This window comes from Pezoporus flaviventris, unplaced genomic scaffold, assembly GCF_033815535.1.
Source record: "Pezoporus flaviventris isolate CSIRO_AGI_PZ_B2104156 unplaced genomic scaffold, CSIRO_AGI_Pfla_v1 ptg000130l, whole genome shotgun sequence".
In the NCBI taxonomy this organism is placed as follows: Eukaryota; Metazoa; Chordata; class Aves; order Psittaciformes; family Psittacidae; genus Pezoporus; species Pezoporus flaviventris.
Window position 1 is genome coordinate 2046728 of NW_026892678.1, and position 17345 is coordinate 2064072.

General features: G+C 37.7%; 1 protein-coding gene across 2 annotated transcripts in view; it reads left to right on the plus strand.

The window, feature by feature from the left end:
- FER (FER tyrosine kinase) overlaps positions 1–17345 on the plus strand; it is a 148064-nt gene that overhangs the window by 48834 nt on the left and 81885 nt on the right. For both annotated transcript variants that reach the window (XM_061478706.1, XM_061478707.1), the window contains exons 9-10: positions 1001–1123; positions 5141–5330. In XM_061478706.1, coding sequence (XP_061334690.1) covers positions 1001–1123; positions 5141–5330 — 313 coding nt within the window. The remainder of the gene's footprint in view (positions 1–1000; positions 1124–5140; positions 5331–17345) is intronic.

The following is a 17345-nucleotide window of genomic DNA, read 5'->3' on the forward strand; positions in this document are numbered from 1 at the left end:
ACCCAGGTCTTCCTTTTTTTCCTTTACAAAAATGGGGGTTGTATTTCCCTTTTTCCAGTCAGGAGGATCTTCACCAGACTGCCACAACTTCTGAAATAAAATAGATAATGGCTTGGTAAGCAAGTCTTCCAGTTTTCTCAGGACCTCTGGATGCATCTCATCAGGTCCCATGGACTTGCACACCTTCAGGTTCCTTAGTTGTTTTCAAACCTGATCTTCTGCTACCATGGGCTCTCCACATTTGCCTTCTGTGACTGGGGCAGTGTGGCTGGTGCTCTTGCCAGGGAAGACTGAGGCAAAAGGGTCATTGAGTGCCTTCCTCTTCTCCATGTCCAGGTCTTCTGTTGCTTTCTTGAAGGAGCCCACATGTATTGGAATTTTTGTTATTGGAATGTTTGCCAGCATAATTGCAATGGTTGTAATGTGTAATAACCCCTTATCTTTTAGTTTTGAGCAAATACTGATACCTTCTTGTACAAATGTAATCTTTCATTTGAATTAACTGTTACCAAAGATTGACTGGCTTTAAAAAAGTTAATTGTAGAGAAGAATATACAAATCACTCTTATGGTAGTGTCCCTTTCTATTTTTGTTATTTGTAGAGGTAAGTACAGCCCAACTGCTGATTCAGTGTATTTAACATTTGCCTGAGTATTTGGAAGGGTTTCATGTTTCATAAAATGTCTCATAAATTAACAATCTATTAGGAAAGTATTAATTCATAGAACTCATCACACATTCTTGAAGAAATTTTCTTCAGGAGAGCCTGCAGGCGGCAGATCATTCTATAAGCCTGTATGTGTACAGAAATTAGTATGGGGTCTGTAATAATTTGAGTTAATAATACAAACATCCATCCACAGAAAAGGATCACCAGGCACCGAGTAAGGTAATGTAAAGAGTAATGCTCTTTTACATCTTAAGGAAGAAAATACAATGTTCCCAAATATATACAATTTGCATATTAATAATGTGGGTTTCTGAAATCTATGTCTTGCAGGTTAAAAACTGTAATAGAAGAACTGATTCAGACACAGCAAAACCTTTTGAGCAAAGAGGAACTTGTTTTGGAACTGGAGAAAAAAATAGAAGAGTCTTCTAAGACTTGTGAAAAGAAGTCTGAGTAAGTCAAAATGAAATTTCAAAATACAGTAATGTGAGGGAAAAATACCTATAATCGATTTCCTAAGAAGAAAGAAAGAAGTAACAATCACTCATCTTGTTCTGCTTTTGTGAGAAGAGATTATTTTGAATACCTCATCTCTAAAATAACCCCTACCCACTGCAGATCCTAATTCAGTAGAGAACTGAGCGGATCCATTAGTTCAATATAATTGTCACAGTGTTGAGGTGGCTCAGGAATTGGACCTTTTGTTATTTGCAACTTCTGCCTGATGGAAGAAGAGCGGTCAGTTTAGATTGCCTCTCTGATGGAGTTTATTGTGTAGATACAGTTTTGTGAAAGACTTTCAGATTCATGCTCAAGATGTACTTTTTCTTATGCAAGAATGTTTGAGCTTATAAGGTTAAGTTCATTCTTTTTTGCATTTTCTTTACAAAACTGAATGTAGATCTAATACATTGTAGTACAGCATTGTAAATAATGAAGGTGAGGGATTAATGAGTGCTTTACAATGCCATAAATAAAAGATTATTATATTATTAGTAAAAGGTTATTATTGGACAAGATCTTTAGTTTTTTTCTACCTCTGGTTAGAAAAAATACATCTCAGTCTAAACTGAATACAGCACACAACCAAACCTGTTGTGGTGATGTTATTCTGGTTCTTGTTGCAATCAGTCATAACCTTACTAACTTGGTCATAAATATGAGTTTATAATACCAGTGAATTGGAACACAAGTCCTCAGGTAATCCTTTTTTCATTCACTGAAGAAGTCTTGAAGCTCCTTGTTGAAGGCAACTTGTCACTTGATACTTTGGATATAATTTTATTAATAAACAAAATTTTATGTATGTAATGTATAAGATATTAGTGTTTTGGTTAGATACTTTCCTGTTCTTTCTTTGGTGAAATTCACATATAGGCACAGTATATTTTACAGTCTTTTGGTTCTTGACCTACCTTCCTTGCTGCATGTTACTTAAAGGATAAATTGTATTTGAACTAGATGAGTTTGGTGGTGTGTTTTTATTTTCTTTTTGGTTTGGTTTGGTTTTTTCATCAGTATAATTATTAGTTACCTCTCTATGAAAACAGTTCAGACCATCCCTGTGTTTCTCACTGTGAGAGACTTCTTTGACTGATCCCGTAGATATTTGTGGTGTTGAGATGATTCCAGTTCAGTCTGCACCGGCACTTGTAGGTTGTATTAAAAGGCATGAAATTTGGTTTAGATTTCTAGTTGTCAGATAAAAGCTTCCATGAAATCGTCCCAGTTCTGATTTGTTATTGGTCATGCCTTCCTCCAGCAGATGCTATTGTCACCTTTTAACTGCAGTTCAGAGTGATCAGGATGTTTTTGCATGTGCTTAGGGTCCGCAGAAGATCTCTCATCCAACTGTTACGTGCTCTTGACTGCTGTCATAGCATACGGACTGGCATCAGTGCTGCAAGACAAGGCGAAAAATAAAGGTAGTTGAACAAAAAAATGAAAGCTTGCTTCCTGAGCCAGAGGTTATTCTGCTGGTGCAGTGCAAGTCTGTCAGGAAAAGAGAGTGAGGAGGCCCACTCCAAATGCAAGAGCTCTAGACCCTATGTTATTGTTGAGCCTCACCCAATGTGCTGAGCATTGCCCTTCAGTGCTGAGGAAATCTACTTGTCTACTTTATCTGGGCAAAATGATGGTAAAAGTCTGCAAAATCATGTTTTCTGTCTCTTCATTTGAAGCAGTTTGGACTTCAGCTGTCCCCTTACTTCTTTATGACACAGCTTCAGTACCACATGTTCTGAGTTGTTTACTGGATTCACAGCAGCAGTCTGGGTTGGGGCTTAAAAGCATTTCTCATTGTCTAATTCTGGCAAAACTACAAATTGATCTTTGCGTATACTAAGCTTTTAATTAGGGCATGTGCAGAATTGTATCTCCAGGTCTCCGATTTTGTGTTTCTCCTCAATAATAATTATAAAGATATATAAATATAATTATCAATATCCATTTCTTCAAATGACAGTATCACACATAACACAGGGAGTGTTTTTATATTTTATTTATATGTGTGTATGTACCATCTGCCTTTCTAACATGATAGCATATTGAATATTTGTTTTTTAATTCAGTTAACCTTTTTACCACTTCCCAACATGTTGCTCTCTTCAGGTCTTGCAAGGATTCTTCACACAAGATCTTACTCTCTGAGATGTAGCAGCTCTTAATATACCACAAGGACTATAAAGTTTGCACTCAGGCAAGACATAGGCAAATAGTTTTATAGATTCTAATTCCTCTTGCATAGATGGAATGGGGAGCAGTCTATGTTGGGTTTGGGCAAGCCAATTAGATGATAATCCATTTTGCCACAGTTGAGGAGGGAGAATAGCGTGTAACTTTTAACTTGCAAGGCGTGTCTTCTTGTCTCCAGATCATGATAAGAAGGCAGCCATTCAGTGTCTGGGATGTGTCATTCTAGCCACCATCACCAAGGCCCTGCTGATGGTGGAAGACCATAATTTTTACAGGGTGATCTCTTTTTTCAAGAGGACCATATGAAAGAACATTATCTTGAGGATAGTGTCAGAATAATTGTTGTTTGTGTGGTGCTTTTAAATGTGTGCAGTCTTCATGACAGACCTCAGTTTCACAGAATCATAGAATGGTTTGGTTTGGAGGGGACCTTAAAGACCATCTAGTTTCAGCCCCCTGCCACGGGCAGGGACAGCTTCCACTAGACCAGGCTGCTCGAAGACCCATCCAGTGTGGCCTTGAACACTGCCAGGGATGGGTTAGCCACAACTTCATTTCAAGTCCTCTATTAGTGTCTTTATACATCATACTTAATATTTTAACATGAATGATCATTCCGGCCATTGTAGAGAATTCTGTTCTTTGGTGACTTAGTACAATGCTCATCTACAGGGGTATGATTTTTATCTTTTCTTGCCAATGAGGATTTTATGACATGGTTCTGTTATCATTTGTGAACCTGTTTGAGTAGTCATTTGGTACAGCATCAGTTTGTGAATCTCAATGTCTGTGACTGTTTTTCGCTAAGGAGGCTCTTGTCTTCAGGGATTATCAGAAAGATACACAAATAGAATACTGTGATTTTTCTTTAGCTTGTCCTCATTCTTTATAATTCTGGTCACTCTGCCTCCTTCACCTGTGCTTGCAGGTTGTTAGAACTCTGCATTTCTTTATAGGTGACGTCATTGGGCTTCAGTTGAGTGCTTTTAAGGGTGTCTGTATAGTACTGTGGATGGTTCTGTCTTTCAGGCAGCTTCTGTCCACCTTTGGTTGTCAGTTCTTGGGGATAATTGAGTCATATAGGTACCTGCAGATGTTCTAACTGGTCTGCTTGTCCTTCAGTAATGATTGAATTATGTCTGTCTTGAAGTATTCAGGGGCATGAGAGGTATTCAGAGAAGAGCCATAGAACATGCAGAAGGCAAGAAAAAATTGCTTTTAGCTCCTCATAGAGTTTTTACTTAGCTTTGTATTGCAGAATGCTGTACTGCAGTCCAGAAATACCTATTCAGTAGAGGACCTTTCAGTCCAGAAGACACAGCAGATAAATCTAACTTGGCGCCAGATGAATTTATACAGGATGTAAAGTGAGTTTAATAGTGCTAATTAGTATTACAACAACTATGTGGATTGCAGTGGATTTCTCACTGCTGGAAATCATAAACCAAAATTGTATTTCTTCTCTAAAGAATGGTGAACCCTAGTGTTTATAAATTCAGTCAAAAATGGACAAAAATAGGAGTTTCATCTATATTTATTACAACATGATTTTGGGATAGATTGAGAAAAGAGAATGGCAAAGTAGATGTTTGCATTGCCTTATAGATTTGGAAATTTTCTAGAATCGCGTCATATATTAATGCCTTTGAACAGATAATTCTGTTTGAGAAGTTTTCATGCTCTTTTTTGTATGTCTTTTTAAAAAAAATATTATGAAACAAACTATGTATTTTAAGTCATGTATATTTTAAAATGGTTTGTTATTTTTCTCTGCAGTATTGTACTCTTACTGAGCCAAAAGCAAGCACTGGAAGAACTTAAGCAAACAGTTCAGCAATTAAGATGCTCTGAGGCAAAATTTGCAGCCCAGAAAGAACTACTGGAACAAAAAGTCCAAGAGAATGATGGAAAAGAGCCACCACCTGTAGTGAATTATGAAGAAGATGCCAGATCAGTGACTTCTATGGTATGTTTTACATCTGTTTTACTGAAGTGTGCAGTCTTTCTATTGTACTTTGGTGCTGGAAAGAGTCCCAAGATATTCACAGGGATGACTGAAGTGAGTAAACCTCACTTTCCCTTTGTGGAGATTTGTCTAACAAAAAGGTTCAGTTGTGTGATTATTTTTTTTATTTTTTTATTTATTTTTTTATTTATTTGAATGACTTGTAACGCTCCCTATATGTCTGTGGACTTGGTTTGTTCTTCTGTACAGTTGATGCTTAGATTCTCATTAGACTGTTTTACAATCAAATGTATAAAACCTTGAATAGATTTAGTAAACATGGCTGGGTAGCTATTGGTAATTTCATTGACTCTGTTGAACCTTCACAGTTGTAGATAGAAATATAACACTAAAAGCTGCTGGAATTGCTGCACACACTGTGTAACTAAGAAGTGACTTTTATGTATAGTAATTACTCTTTTCTTTGAATAGAAACAAACGCTGGTTTCTTTGCAACTTTTAAATATTTATATCCCCTTAATTATCAAAAGGCACGTTTTGTACTATGATGAGGCCCCATGTAATTGGAATAAGTACTTTGCTAATATTTTGTGACTTCCTTTTCTCAATTGTATGCAGCTATGTGTAGGGACAGTAGGCTGCATAAAAGAAGGAAACTTAAGTGTTTACTAAAGGGAAAAGCAGTCGTGTTTGCTTTTATGGATTAAGTTTGACATATATGAGATTTTTAGTGACTTGTTTTCTTTGGAGGTTTAGTTTGCCATTTGTTTTGGCCCACAGAGCACTAGCTCAGTGAAATAATAATGAAACGATTGTTTCTGATAGGAGTGCTTTTGTTTTCTCTATTTGTGGAATCAAGTTTGTTTTTATTTCCATTCACCTTCTACAGATACACTTAATTATCAGTATTCTCTTACTTCCACTACTGTTTAATATTTACAAGGCGCTGGCAGGTTGTTGCCATTTTCATTGGTACAGAACATAATTTCACAAAGCTGGGATGCTAATCATAATCTAAGAGGAGTTGCTAAAGCACAAAAAGATGGAGAAGGAAAGATTAGGGTGATGATTGTGAAAGATTAGAAGGCTTGGAATCTTTTTGGGGTAGGCTATCTTGTTAGTTATTTCATGTTAGTTATAGTAATTATGGTATTTCATAGTTATTTAGACGTAGCGTTACTACACATCCTGTAGTAACGCTAGTGAATATTGTCTGTCAGGGTTAGTTGAGATGATGAGTCTAATCAAGAGACTGGTATTTTTCTACCTCAGTGTATGATTACTAAGAACTGTCATTGTGCGTCCAAGTCTCTGTTTCGATGGGTATGAGAAAATAATCCTTGCGTATATGTACAACACAAAGTAAAGAATGCTCACCTCTTATTTTTTTTGGAATAAAAGTTATCCATGGTAATTTTGTGGGCTGTTTTTGTGTTGTTTTGTTTTTTTTTTGTCCTCCCCCCCAGCCCCCCAAGTATCTGCATACTGAAATTTCTGGTATGATGCAGGAAATATATTTTTGCATATATTAAATGAACTGAGAGTAAGAAAAATGTTGCTAATTTGGCTTCAGAGAATTTAGTCTTATAATTTGTATGTACCATGATAAATAATGGAATTTGACTTCAGTGTTGGGTGATTTCCCTTGAGTAATTTATTTAAAACAGGCAGATACCACTTAAATTTTGTCTAACCATTAAGTTAATATCATGTACTAGTAAAATTGATTAAGAAGTGGTAGATACAGCGCAAATCTAAATTGAACTTTTTTCAAATTCCTGTAACTTGAGAGGGCAGTCTTGACTGTATTTCAAGATGAAAAAATAATACACCGACAGGCTGTTCAAATAAATAAGCTTCCTGATGCTTTTTATAATAGGATTTTTTTTTTAAGTAAAACTGCTTAAAATTATGCAGCTGTTAAATGATTAAAATGAAATGTTCTTACTGCTGATTGCTCATTGTGGTATCATTCAAGAGGATTGTTGTTTCTTCAGCTATGATTCTGTCTAGGTTTCTTGTCTGTATCTAGAAGCAGTTCATCTAAACGTTGTCTGATACTACATTTGAATGTGGCTATTTATTCCTCTTCAGAACTTCATTATAAATGCTTGTTTTACGAATTCTGTTCCTAGGAAAGACAAAATCATAGTTGGCTTGTGTTGTGAGCATGCATATGAAGTAGATTTTAGTGTATTCAGTCACAAGTGAATTTTTTTTTGTATTTTAAAATTAAAAATACGAAACACAAAACATTTTGTAAAGTTTCCTGTTTGAGTATTTATAAGCTGTCATATAAATACAATTAAATTCGTAGTAGATTAGTGCACAAATTGTGTTGTTTTCCATCTCATACATTAGGTAACAGTATACTAGAATACTAACAAGGAATGAAATTATGAAATTCTTTTTGATGTGTTTTTATAGACAGTGTTATACGTGTGTATTATAACTTCCTTTGTTTCCTAGTTCTTTTTTTGTCCCTGTTAACTGTAGACTGCACGCATTGTTAGTGTCTTCAATATGGTTTGGTTTATTCAATGTATTTTATTGTTTGCAGAATGTTAGCTGTGTATTAGTGTTCATGTGCACATTTTAAGAAAAAAAGAAAATTGCTGGATGCTTCTCTTTTGTTCAGTGATGTACCATAGCAAGGAGGTGAAAAAAAAAAATTCTACTTTTGGCCATTACTGAACATTACATTCATCAGTTTTGGCATCATATGTGGAAAAATATTTTTTTCCTAGTATTTTTGCCTTTCTACTCGGATAACCATGCAAGACAGAGATAATTTTAATGCTGAAGTTGCTACAAGTTTAAAATAATGGCTTTGAGCCCCTTCAAGTTATGCAATGCAATATGTAATCCGAAGAATCATAGTTAAGTTTTTCTTCTATACTTACGTTTAAGAGGTAAATACTAAGAAAAAGCTGGTTATTCCTTGTAAACTTCTGGGTTTACTTCCCAAATGTATCCAGATTGATTGGATATGTATTATGTTACTTTACAAAAATCAAACGGTAGCTGGAAGCTTAACTAGTGTTTCATGTTTCAGTGTTAGGTCAATGGATGTATGGCCTGTCTTTTGTACTAAGGTATAAATGCTGTTCTTGCTATTAGTATGATTAACAAGAGTATGGCAGTATTCCATTGTAATTAAAACAAATACAACAACAGGAACACTTATATCTTAAGATCTGAATAGAAATAAAACCACCAGGAATATTTGGAATATTGCAGTGCCAGTTAAACGCTTACTCAGGTAATTAAGTACAACGATGGTGGTTTGAATTTCAAAAGTTTAAAATTACAGCGTCAGTATTAGCTTCTGTGATGGGGCTACAGAACTGATGGACAGGGGTAGAGAAGTTGATGTCATCTACGTGGACTTGTGTAAAGCGTTCAACACGGAGCCACATGACATCCTTGTCTGTAAATTGGAGAGACATCAATTTGATGGATGGACCACTCGGTAGATAAAGAACTGGCTGGATGGCTGCATGCAAAGAGGTCAGTGGCTCAGTGTCCAGCTGGAGACCAGTAACGAGTGGTGTCCTTCAGGGATAGGTGTTGAGACCAGTCTTGCTTAACATCTTTGTCGCTGACATGAACAGTGGGATTGAGTCCTCCCTCAGCAAGTTTGCTGATGACACCAAGCTGTGTGGTTCGGTTGATACGCTGGAGGGAAGGAATGCCATCCAGAGGGACCTGGACACACTTGTGAGGTGGGCTGATGCCAACCTCATGAAGTTAACCATGCCAAGTGCAAGGTCCTACACCTAGGTCGGAGCAATCCCAGGCACAGCTACAGGTTGGGCAGAGAAGAGATTCAGAGCAGCCCTGTGGAGAAGGACTTGGGGGTGTTGGTTGATGAGAAAATGAACATGAGCCGGCTTCAGTGTGCGCTCGCAGCCCAGAAAGCCAACAGTATCTTGGACTGCATCAAAAGGAGCGTGACCAGCAGGTCGAAGGAGGTGATCCTGCCCCTCTACTCTGCTCTTGTGAGACCTCACTTGGAGTACTGTGTGCAGTTCTGGTGTCCTCAACATAAAAAGGACATGGAACTGTTGGAACAAGTCCAGAGGAGGGCCACGAGGATGATGAGGGGACTGGAGCACCTCCTGTGTGAAGACAGGCTGAGGAAGTTGTGGCTGTTCAGCCTGGAAAAGAGAAGGCTGCATGGAGACCTCATAGCAGCCTTCCAGTATCTGAAGGGGGCCTATAGGGATGCTGGAGAGGGACTCTTCATTAGAGACTGTAGTGACAGGACAAGGCGTAATGGGTTAAAACTTAAACAGGGGAAGTTTAGATTGGATATAAGGAGGAAATTCTTTCCTGTTAGGGTGGTGAGGCACTGGAATGGGTTGCCCAGGGAGGTTGTGAATGCTCCATCCCTGGCAGTGTTCAAGACCAGGTTGGACGTAGCCTTGGGTGACATGGTTTAATGTGAGGTGTCCCTGCCCATGGCAGAGGGGTTGGAACTAGATGATCTTAAGGTTTTTTCTAACCCTAACCATTCTATGATTCTATGATTCAAAGTTGTTACAGAGTAGGAAATCTTCATGAAGTGCTTAAGCCTAGTTAAAATAAAATAGTAATGAATTTTGTTTAGCGATAATACAGTGAAATCTATATACTGATTTAAAATGTTTTCTCCTTTTTCTTTACATGGTAACAGCAAGTATTATATAGGTGCAATCCTATTACTTTTAGGAATATGTATTTAAAACTATATAGTTTTCTCACTATAGAAATGTGTCAAGTAAATTTATTTTGAGTGCCACAGCATTATACTGGAACCACTGACAAAACTGAGACTTGATATGCAGCCTTTGCAATATTTAAAGAATTGTCAGAAGGTGGAGCTAAGTGCCAGAAGACAAGTTGCGACTGAAAATCAAAATTTTTCGTCTTTACATATGTTTAAAAAAGTCATGTAAGGCACACAAACGTGGAAGATAAAAATGTGTGTTCTCATCTGTCTAACAACTAAATAATATGAAATAATGGCTTTCTCTTGTTTTGTTTGTTTTTATTTTTTTTTACAAATAATGAAAAAATACACACAACTGTAATGTAGAAAGATCTTAATTCATAATCTCCAGCAGTATGGAAGGCAACTAAAAGAGCTGCGTAGCTATAATGTCCATGGAGCAACAGTATGATGTCACTGTTCTTTCTCCATACACTCCTTAAAGGACTCCCTGTCCAGCTTGGCTGTCAGGATGGCAGGTTCTCTGGAGTGCAGTTGAGTCAGGAAGGAGACTGTAATGTCTCTGATAACATTAATTATTGAGAGCTACACAGAGTAGAAGGAAGCTGAAGCATCATAATATCGTGATACAGCCAGTGGGATTGATTTCACAAATGATGCACTCCTCCAGGAGTGTGATATGCTTAAAACTGTATGCAGTGGGGTACACTGTGGTATTTGTAGAGATGTTGCATTTCTGAATTCCAGTTTTATCTGTTATAGCAGAATTATCCAAAAGGAAAAAAAATGTATAGAAGTTCACCTCATATGTCACTGATTTTACTATTTGTCATTCCTTCAACAAAGGCTTCAGAGATCCTATTCTGTTCTCAGTAAAATGTTTAAAAGTACCATAAGCCAGCTTTTGGTAAAGATCATGGTAGAAAAACCCAACAAGTTCTCAATGGTTATGGAAGAAAAATATGAAATGCATGAAACAGTATTTTCCTAATATGAATGCTTTATATTTGAATGCACTCTTTCTGAATTCCATGACTCAGTGCTCCTTCTAATAGTGCGATCAGTAGTCTTAAGAATCTTCCTGTGCAGGTTTGGGTTTTAGGGAAATGTTTTCAGGATTCTCACTAAAATCATAATTGACAAATTTAATCAATTTGTCAGTTCTAAATTTTTTAAAGTCACCAAACAGCTCCCTTGCTTATCTGTCCATATAAGTAATTCTCTACTAATCTGTGTCTCATGACATATAAAACTAAGATTGTATGAGAGCATGTAGTGCGAAGTAGTAGGGGAGCCCTTCACAATTATTTATGTATTTATAGATCTTGTAGACTTCCACTGTGCTATTCCAAGAATTTAAGTTTCTTGTCAATAGGAACTGGGCCAAAGTAAGTTTATGCAGTATTGGTATCCCTATCTGTTCTCTCAATTATTATTTTCTTCAGTGGAGGAAATGCTGCCAGTGCAGTCATGTTGAAATTGTGCTTATTAATTCATAAAAGCCTTGGAAATAAACAGTTGCATTTGTTGGTTGCCTGGACAGCTGGAGTTCATCTAAGTGATCTTTGCTTTGGGCCACTTTCCAAGCTTGCTGGCTGGGGATCTGTGTTTCTGGCTTACAGCCAAACTTAAGGTGGAGAAAAATGCTCCAAATGTCAGATGCTTCTAGGAAGTGTGGAGGATGAACTGTGTTCATCTTGCTTGCAGAGTGAGCATGTTCTGTTTTTTCTCTTTGTAAATCCTACTTGCCTAGTGGACGTGTGTCAGAGTAAGAGCAATCCGAAAGGAGATATCAAGGAAACAGACAGATGAACTCAGTCATAATTTGTCCCATGTGGGCATTACTGAGTGGTCCAGAATGTGCAAGGTGGAAGATCTGTGGAGTTGTCAAGTTTCTTTCCAATGAACGTGCCTAGGAACATCTGAAGTAAAAGATTAGCATGACTTTAATCTTTTCATAGACTGAGGTTCAGAAATTATGTATTTATTAAAGTTACATTTTATCTATCAGAAAGTGTTGGGCAATAACCTAGTCTTGGGGAAAGGAAAATTAGAACTGGGGAGGAATTGAGGGAGATGACTCATTCAGAGTAAACAAACTCTCAGAATATTTTAAGTGCAGAATTAGTTTGTGCTCTCTGTATGAATCAGAGTATATGTTCTTAAGATAAGTACATATACTTCTCTTGAACAGCCAGATATATTTCAAGGCCTTTCAGTTTTCTTGAGAAGAAGGCTTCATCATAGTAATGTTGCAGCATTGCACACCCACTGGAGGTTTATTCTCTCAGTCAAATTCTTCTCTGTGAATTAGGAGAGCTTCACTCAGAAGTTCTGCTTTGAATAGAAATCACATATTGGTATCCAGCATAAGTTTCGGTATGTTTTGGAATGTTTGTCTGTGTGCTGGGAGAAAACTAGTAATTCTCTGCCAGAATTATCACGATTAGCTTCTTGCATCTTCTTCATAGTGATGGGACAGGATTTGTGCAATTATTAACTTATACCCTCTAGGCAATACAGAGGAAATAGTGGGATACAATTTGGCTGCTTCAAATCATCTCCCTTTCTAAGTGACTGGTTAAAAATACCCTTGTTCTTAAAGGCAATTATTATGTTTCTGAAAGTGTTAAAATTCACTGTAAAATACTTCTTGGAATTAGAATTCATGGGTTTGATCTAGTGCCACTGGTAGTTTGTTGCCAGATTGAATTGTATGATTTTATGGTTTGCTTTGTGGCTTCTGATCTTTTTGCCATGAGTATGGCAAAAAGCTGTGGGGAGACTCTTACTTGCTACACTCTGAGAAAACAGAATGGCATTCTAATCTATTTTTCAGAGCCCTACCCTTAAGATACAGGCCCAGTAGCTTTTTGTTCCTCTTTTTATATTTTACTGTTAGTGGTTCTTAACAGTGGGTTAATAAAATAGCATGTTCCAGATACCACTGTTTTTTGTTTGTTTTTTTCCTTTGGGTCATCCTTCAGTAATATATTTTTTAGTATTTTTAAGTGAGCGGAGATATATTCAGAGAGTTCTGGAAAAAAAAAGTGAAATAGTAAATTCTGAGTTAAAAAAAGAATAAACTTTTAGGTACAAAAATCTTTCATGAGTCTGAAAAGGAAGACCCTATCTTTAGGGAAAATTAAGGTTCAGAACAGCTGATACAAACTAACTTTTTTGCTTTAAAAGTCTGCTGTTACTATAGCATAGAGAGGATATACTGTTATCTCAACGAGTGGGACAAAAAGACAAACCTGCAGGTAGGAATTGAGAGCATTTCCTACCTACTGGGATATCTCATTACAGTGTAATTGTTCTTATTTAGTAATTGTGAATGAGAGTTCCAAGCTACAGTAATATGTGGCATACTTACGTACGTAAGTACTATTAATGGAGGGATGATTTGTCTTCAGGTAATTTTTGTATGAGGCAATGAAGTGGCTTTTTGACAAATATGAGAGTTTTCTTCTAAGGCTGTTGGTGAAACATCCTCTTTAGTGTCACTAATTCAGTTCTTTGGAGAGCTCTGCTGAGAGAGCCAGTGTGACAGTGTCCAAACTGTGGGTGTGTATTAGAGGGGGTTTGTACATTTCAGGTGCTTGCTGCTGCTGTGTGATTGTTCTGTTCAGTCTGCAGGATTTACATGTATCATTGTAAAATTAACTCTACGTATATGGATCATAGTATCTACAATGTGATCTTGACATTGAAGTGTCTCAGGAGCTGTGTGATAATGAAATGGAGCTTTATAATGTGATAAAAATTGGTGAGAAAATAAGGATTTTCAACTAAGATAACTAGAGTATGTCAGTTCCTTTCTTCAACATACTTATCAAGAAGTTGCCTCATTGAGTCATGTATAACTATATCCATAATCTGTAGTAATTATTGGTGCTTTTTTGGTGGAGGGAAGGGGACAGCAAAAGAAGTTTTTTCTGTTACTGAGGAGACTGTCTTTTATTTGTCAAGCAGCTTGAGAATGCTTAATAGGTACTACTGATGAACTTTGAAGAGAGACCACTTGGTTGGACAAGTTTCCTTTTAATGAATAATGAGTGAAACACATGAAAGACCCTTCTTAGTACTGAGCATAAAAATTCACAGTCTTTTTTGTAATTCTGCATGAAAAATGCTGTATAATTTATTTGGGCTCATTGTGCTAGATACAATTTATGAACTTCAGCTCGGATAGGACTGAAATCTGTTACTCTCTCATACCATTACTGAGACTTGCACACTGAGTCTTTCCTCCTTCCAGTGGCTGTATTTTCAGAGTAGTCTTGTTTGTGCTTATGATTTATACACCTGTGATGCATGACATGAGGTCAGTGGACAATACGCTTTACTCAGACAAGAATTTGACCACTGCCTATTGGGTTTGCATTTTTCATGTTCTGTTTTTAAACACATATTTGTGGTATTGTTTAATGTGTAAAAACCTTTAACACTATGTTGGTTTGCTCTTTCTCTTAATGGAAAAAATAGTGGGTATTTGTGTATTATGCATGTCAGTTCTGAACAAAAATACTAGTGTATTTCTAGTAGTTATGCCAGTAGATGCTATTTACAGAAATGAAAACTTAATTTTAAATTGGCACCCTACAAAAATTACTCATTAATCCTACTTCATGAAGCTGCTGAAGTTGTTTATTGCAGCTGTTACAAAGTTGCTCTGTTATAGATATTAATATGAAATCTGAGTTTGTTAATAAGTTGATGCCGGGATCTATGAAGAACATCATGTTCTAACTGTACTAGCTGTCCAACAGAAATACCTCATCAAATTTGAATCTGGTTGCACTACAAAATCTTTCTGGTTATGAAAGTATCAGTTTTATTCCTTAAATGACTAATTTAAGTGTGTATATGGCTTAAGAACCTGTTGTGTCTCATCTGACTGAAGTTGTTCAGGGTTAACTCATTAAGCTTTGTTTTATTGTGATCCAGCAAATGCATCCTCTCAAAATACAGTTACCAGAACAGGATGCAATCACAAGTCTATATTTAAAAATGCTATTTGTTCAGGGAAGAAAGAGGTTTTACATACTGGCAGATCACATAATATGTTTAACGCTATTTCACATCACTTGATGTAGTATTTGCCAGGGTTGTTTCATCAAAACCAGTCAGTGAGTCATCTACAGCCACTTGGAGTCACAAAAGGCATCTTCACTGTTAGGTGCCAGTTTCTGGGTGGCAGTGTGTAGAGTGCAGAATCCAATGAATGTTACTTTAAACCAGTCAAAATGGTATGATAATTAAGTTATAGACAACTCATTTCTCATGGGTGCATGTAATGGTTGGCTGGGGAGACTGGGTTCCTCATGGGCCTCTAGAAACTTCCATTGAGGTTAGGGGAAAATATGGGAGTTCTCCCCTGGGTGGAGTACTGTCTTCTGTAGTTTGGCATGGATCAGTGCTAAAGTTGAGTGGCGAGTCCCCGCTTACAGCCAGGGAGTCTGCACCTATGAAGTAGTTAGTTCTTGGTGTCTCATGGATCCTGGAAGGAATTAATGGTTGCTTGTGGATTTCAAGGTCATGCGATATGGAGAACATGTTCTTCTTCCCTGTTCCTTCCTTACATGTTGACTTCTGGCCACTGATTCCCTAGCAGCTGTTGGCACTTAAGGGTATAGCTGCTTCAGTGCCCCTAATCTAATTCCAGAGACCAGCCTTTCTTGGGCTTGAATGTCTCAAATCTGGACTCCACCACTGGATTTGTCAGACATATTTCTTTAGCAGGCATTACTGTGACTGTGTGACATACTGTGACGTATCTTTAACTACAAAGCAACTAAATACAAACCACAGCTTTTAGAATGTGTATCTAATGAGATCTGGAAAGACTGTGTCATTCCTTATGCTACTGACTAATGCATTTTAATTAAAGTAATTGACCTGCATACTAAGTGCAGGCACTAACAGCATGCTAAATTCAGTTCATGCTGTACTAAAAATGCTGTGTTTGGGTATCTTTTGGCCTGCATAACTGTCAGCTGGCACAGTGCTCTTCTTTGTTGGCCGATGGACAGACTACTTTCTCTCATAGCTTCAGTCCTAACTATGTGGCTGGTACAGCGTCCTGTAAATTGCTTCAGTTGTCTATCAATTTATTCTCGTTTAGATACAAAATGCTGAATTCCAAAGTCCTCCTTAGAAAAATCTCCTTTTAGAGGGAACCTCTGCTCGAGTTGAGGACATGTGAAACTTTGTTTTCAGTTATCTCTAAGGAGAAGCCCCCAAACTGTCCTTCTTATGTGACCCCTTACCTTTGCTCTGTATTCCCTATATTTTTCTGTGACATCTTTTGAGTAGCCTTTGTAGCAGCACCTGCTTATAACTACAATTTGTCCTGGGTTCAGCAGCAGCAGTCATGTTTCTCCTCCTTGGTAGCTGGTGCAGTGCAGTGTTTTGACTTTCGGCCTGGGAACAGAACTGATAGCGATGTTTTGGTTTGGCCAAGGACTTTGTGAGCCTCATGCTCTGCCAGGGAGGAGGGGAAGCCGGGAGGAAGCAGAGACAGGACACCTGACCCAAACTGACCAAAGAGCTATTCCATACCACAGCACGTCATGCCCAGGATGTAACTGGGAGTTAGCCGGAAGGGCTGGGAGACTGCAGGGTTGGAGGAGGTATCGGTCGGAGCTTGTTCGGGCTGAGGGGGGCAAGTTATCGGTTGGCTGGTGCTGAGGTGTTGTATTCTCTTCCCTTGTTATTTCCTTTATCATTGTTATTATTGGTGGTAGCAGTAGTGATTTGTGTTATACCTTAGTTACTAAACTGTTCTTATCTCAACCTGTGGGAGTTGCATTCTTTTCGATTCTCCTCTCCGTCCCTCCGAGAGCAGGGGGAGGGCAAGAAAGGGGGGGGAGTGAGCGAACGAGTTACCTGACTGAGTTTAAACCACGACAGATTTTTGTCTTTGTTGCCTTCTAATCCCTCCCTACAAAGAGCCTAACAGATTTGGGATCATGTTTCATCAGGGTACTGGTGCCATTATAGCTGGTGGAACTGGAGGAATAAACGACTGAGAGCAGTTCATGCTTTGTGCCTTGATGAAATGCGGGTTGGCTTCTGATCTGCAATTTTTGAGTTATAAAATAACCAGAGTACAGGTTTTTGCTCTCAATGAGGAAGGGAGAATGGTTTGTGTTTCTCAGTCTCGAAGGTATGTAAATTTACATAGATTTCTGGCAAGCCTATTACTATGATTTTAAGTTTGTGGTTGGTAAAGGTAATTTCCATTCCATGTGGCATTCTTTGCATGTACACTTGCTCTCCAGGGATTCACCAACATG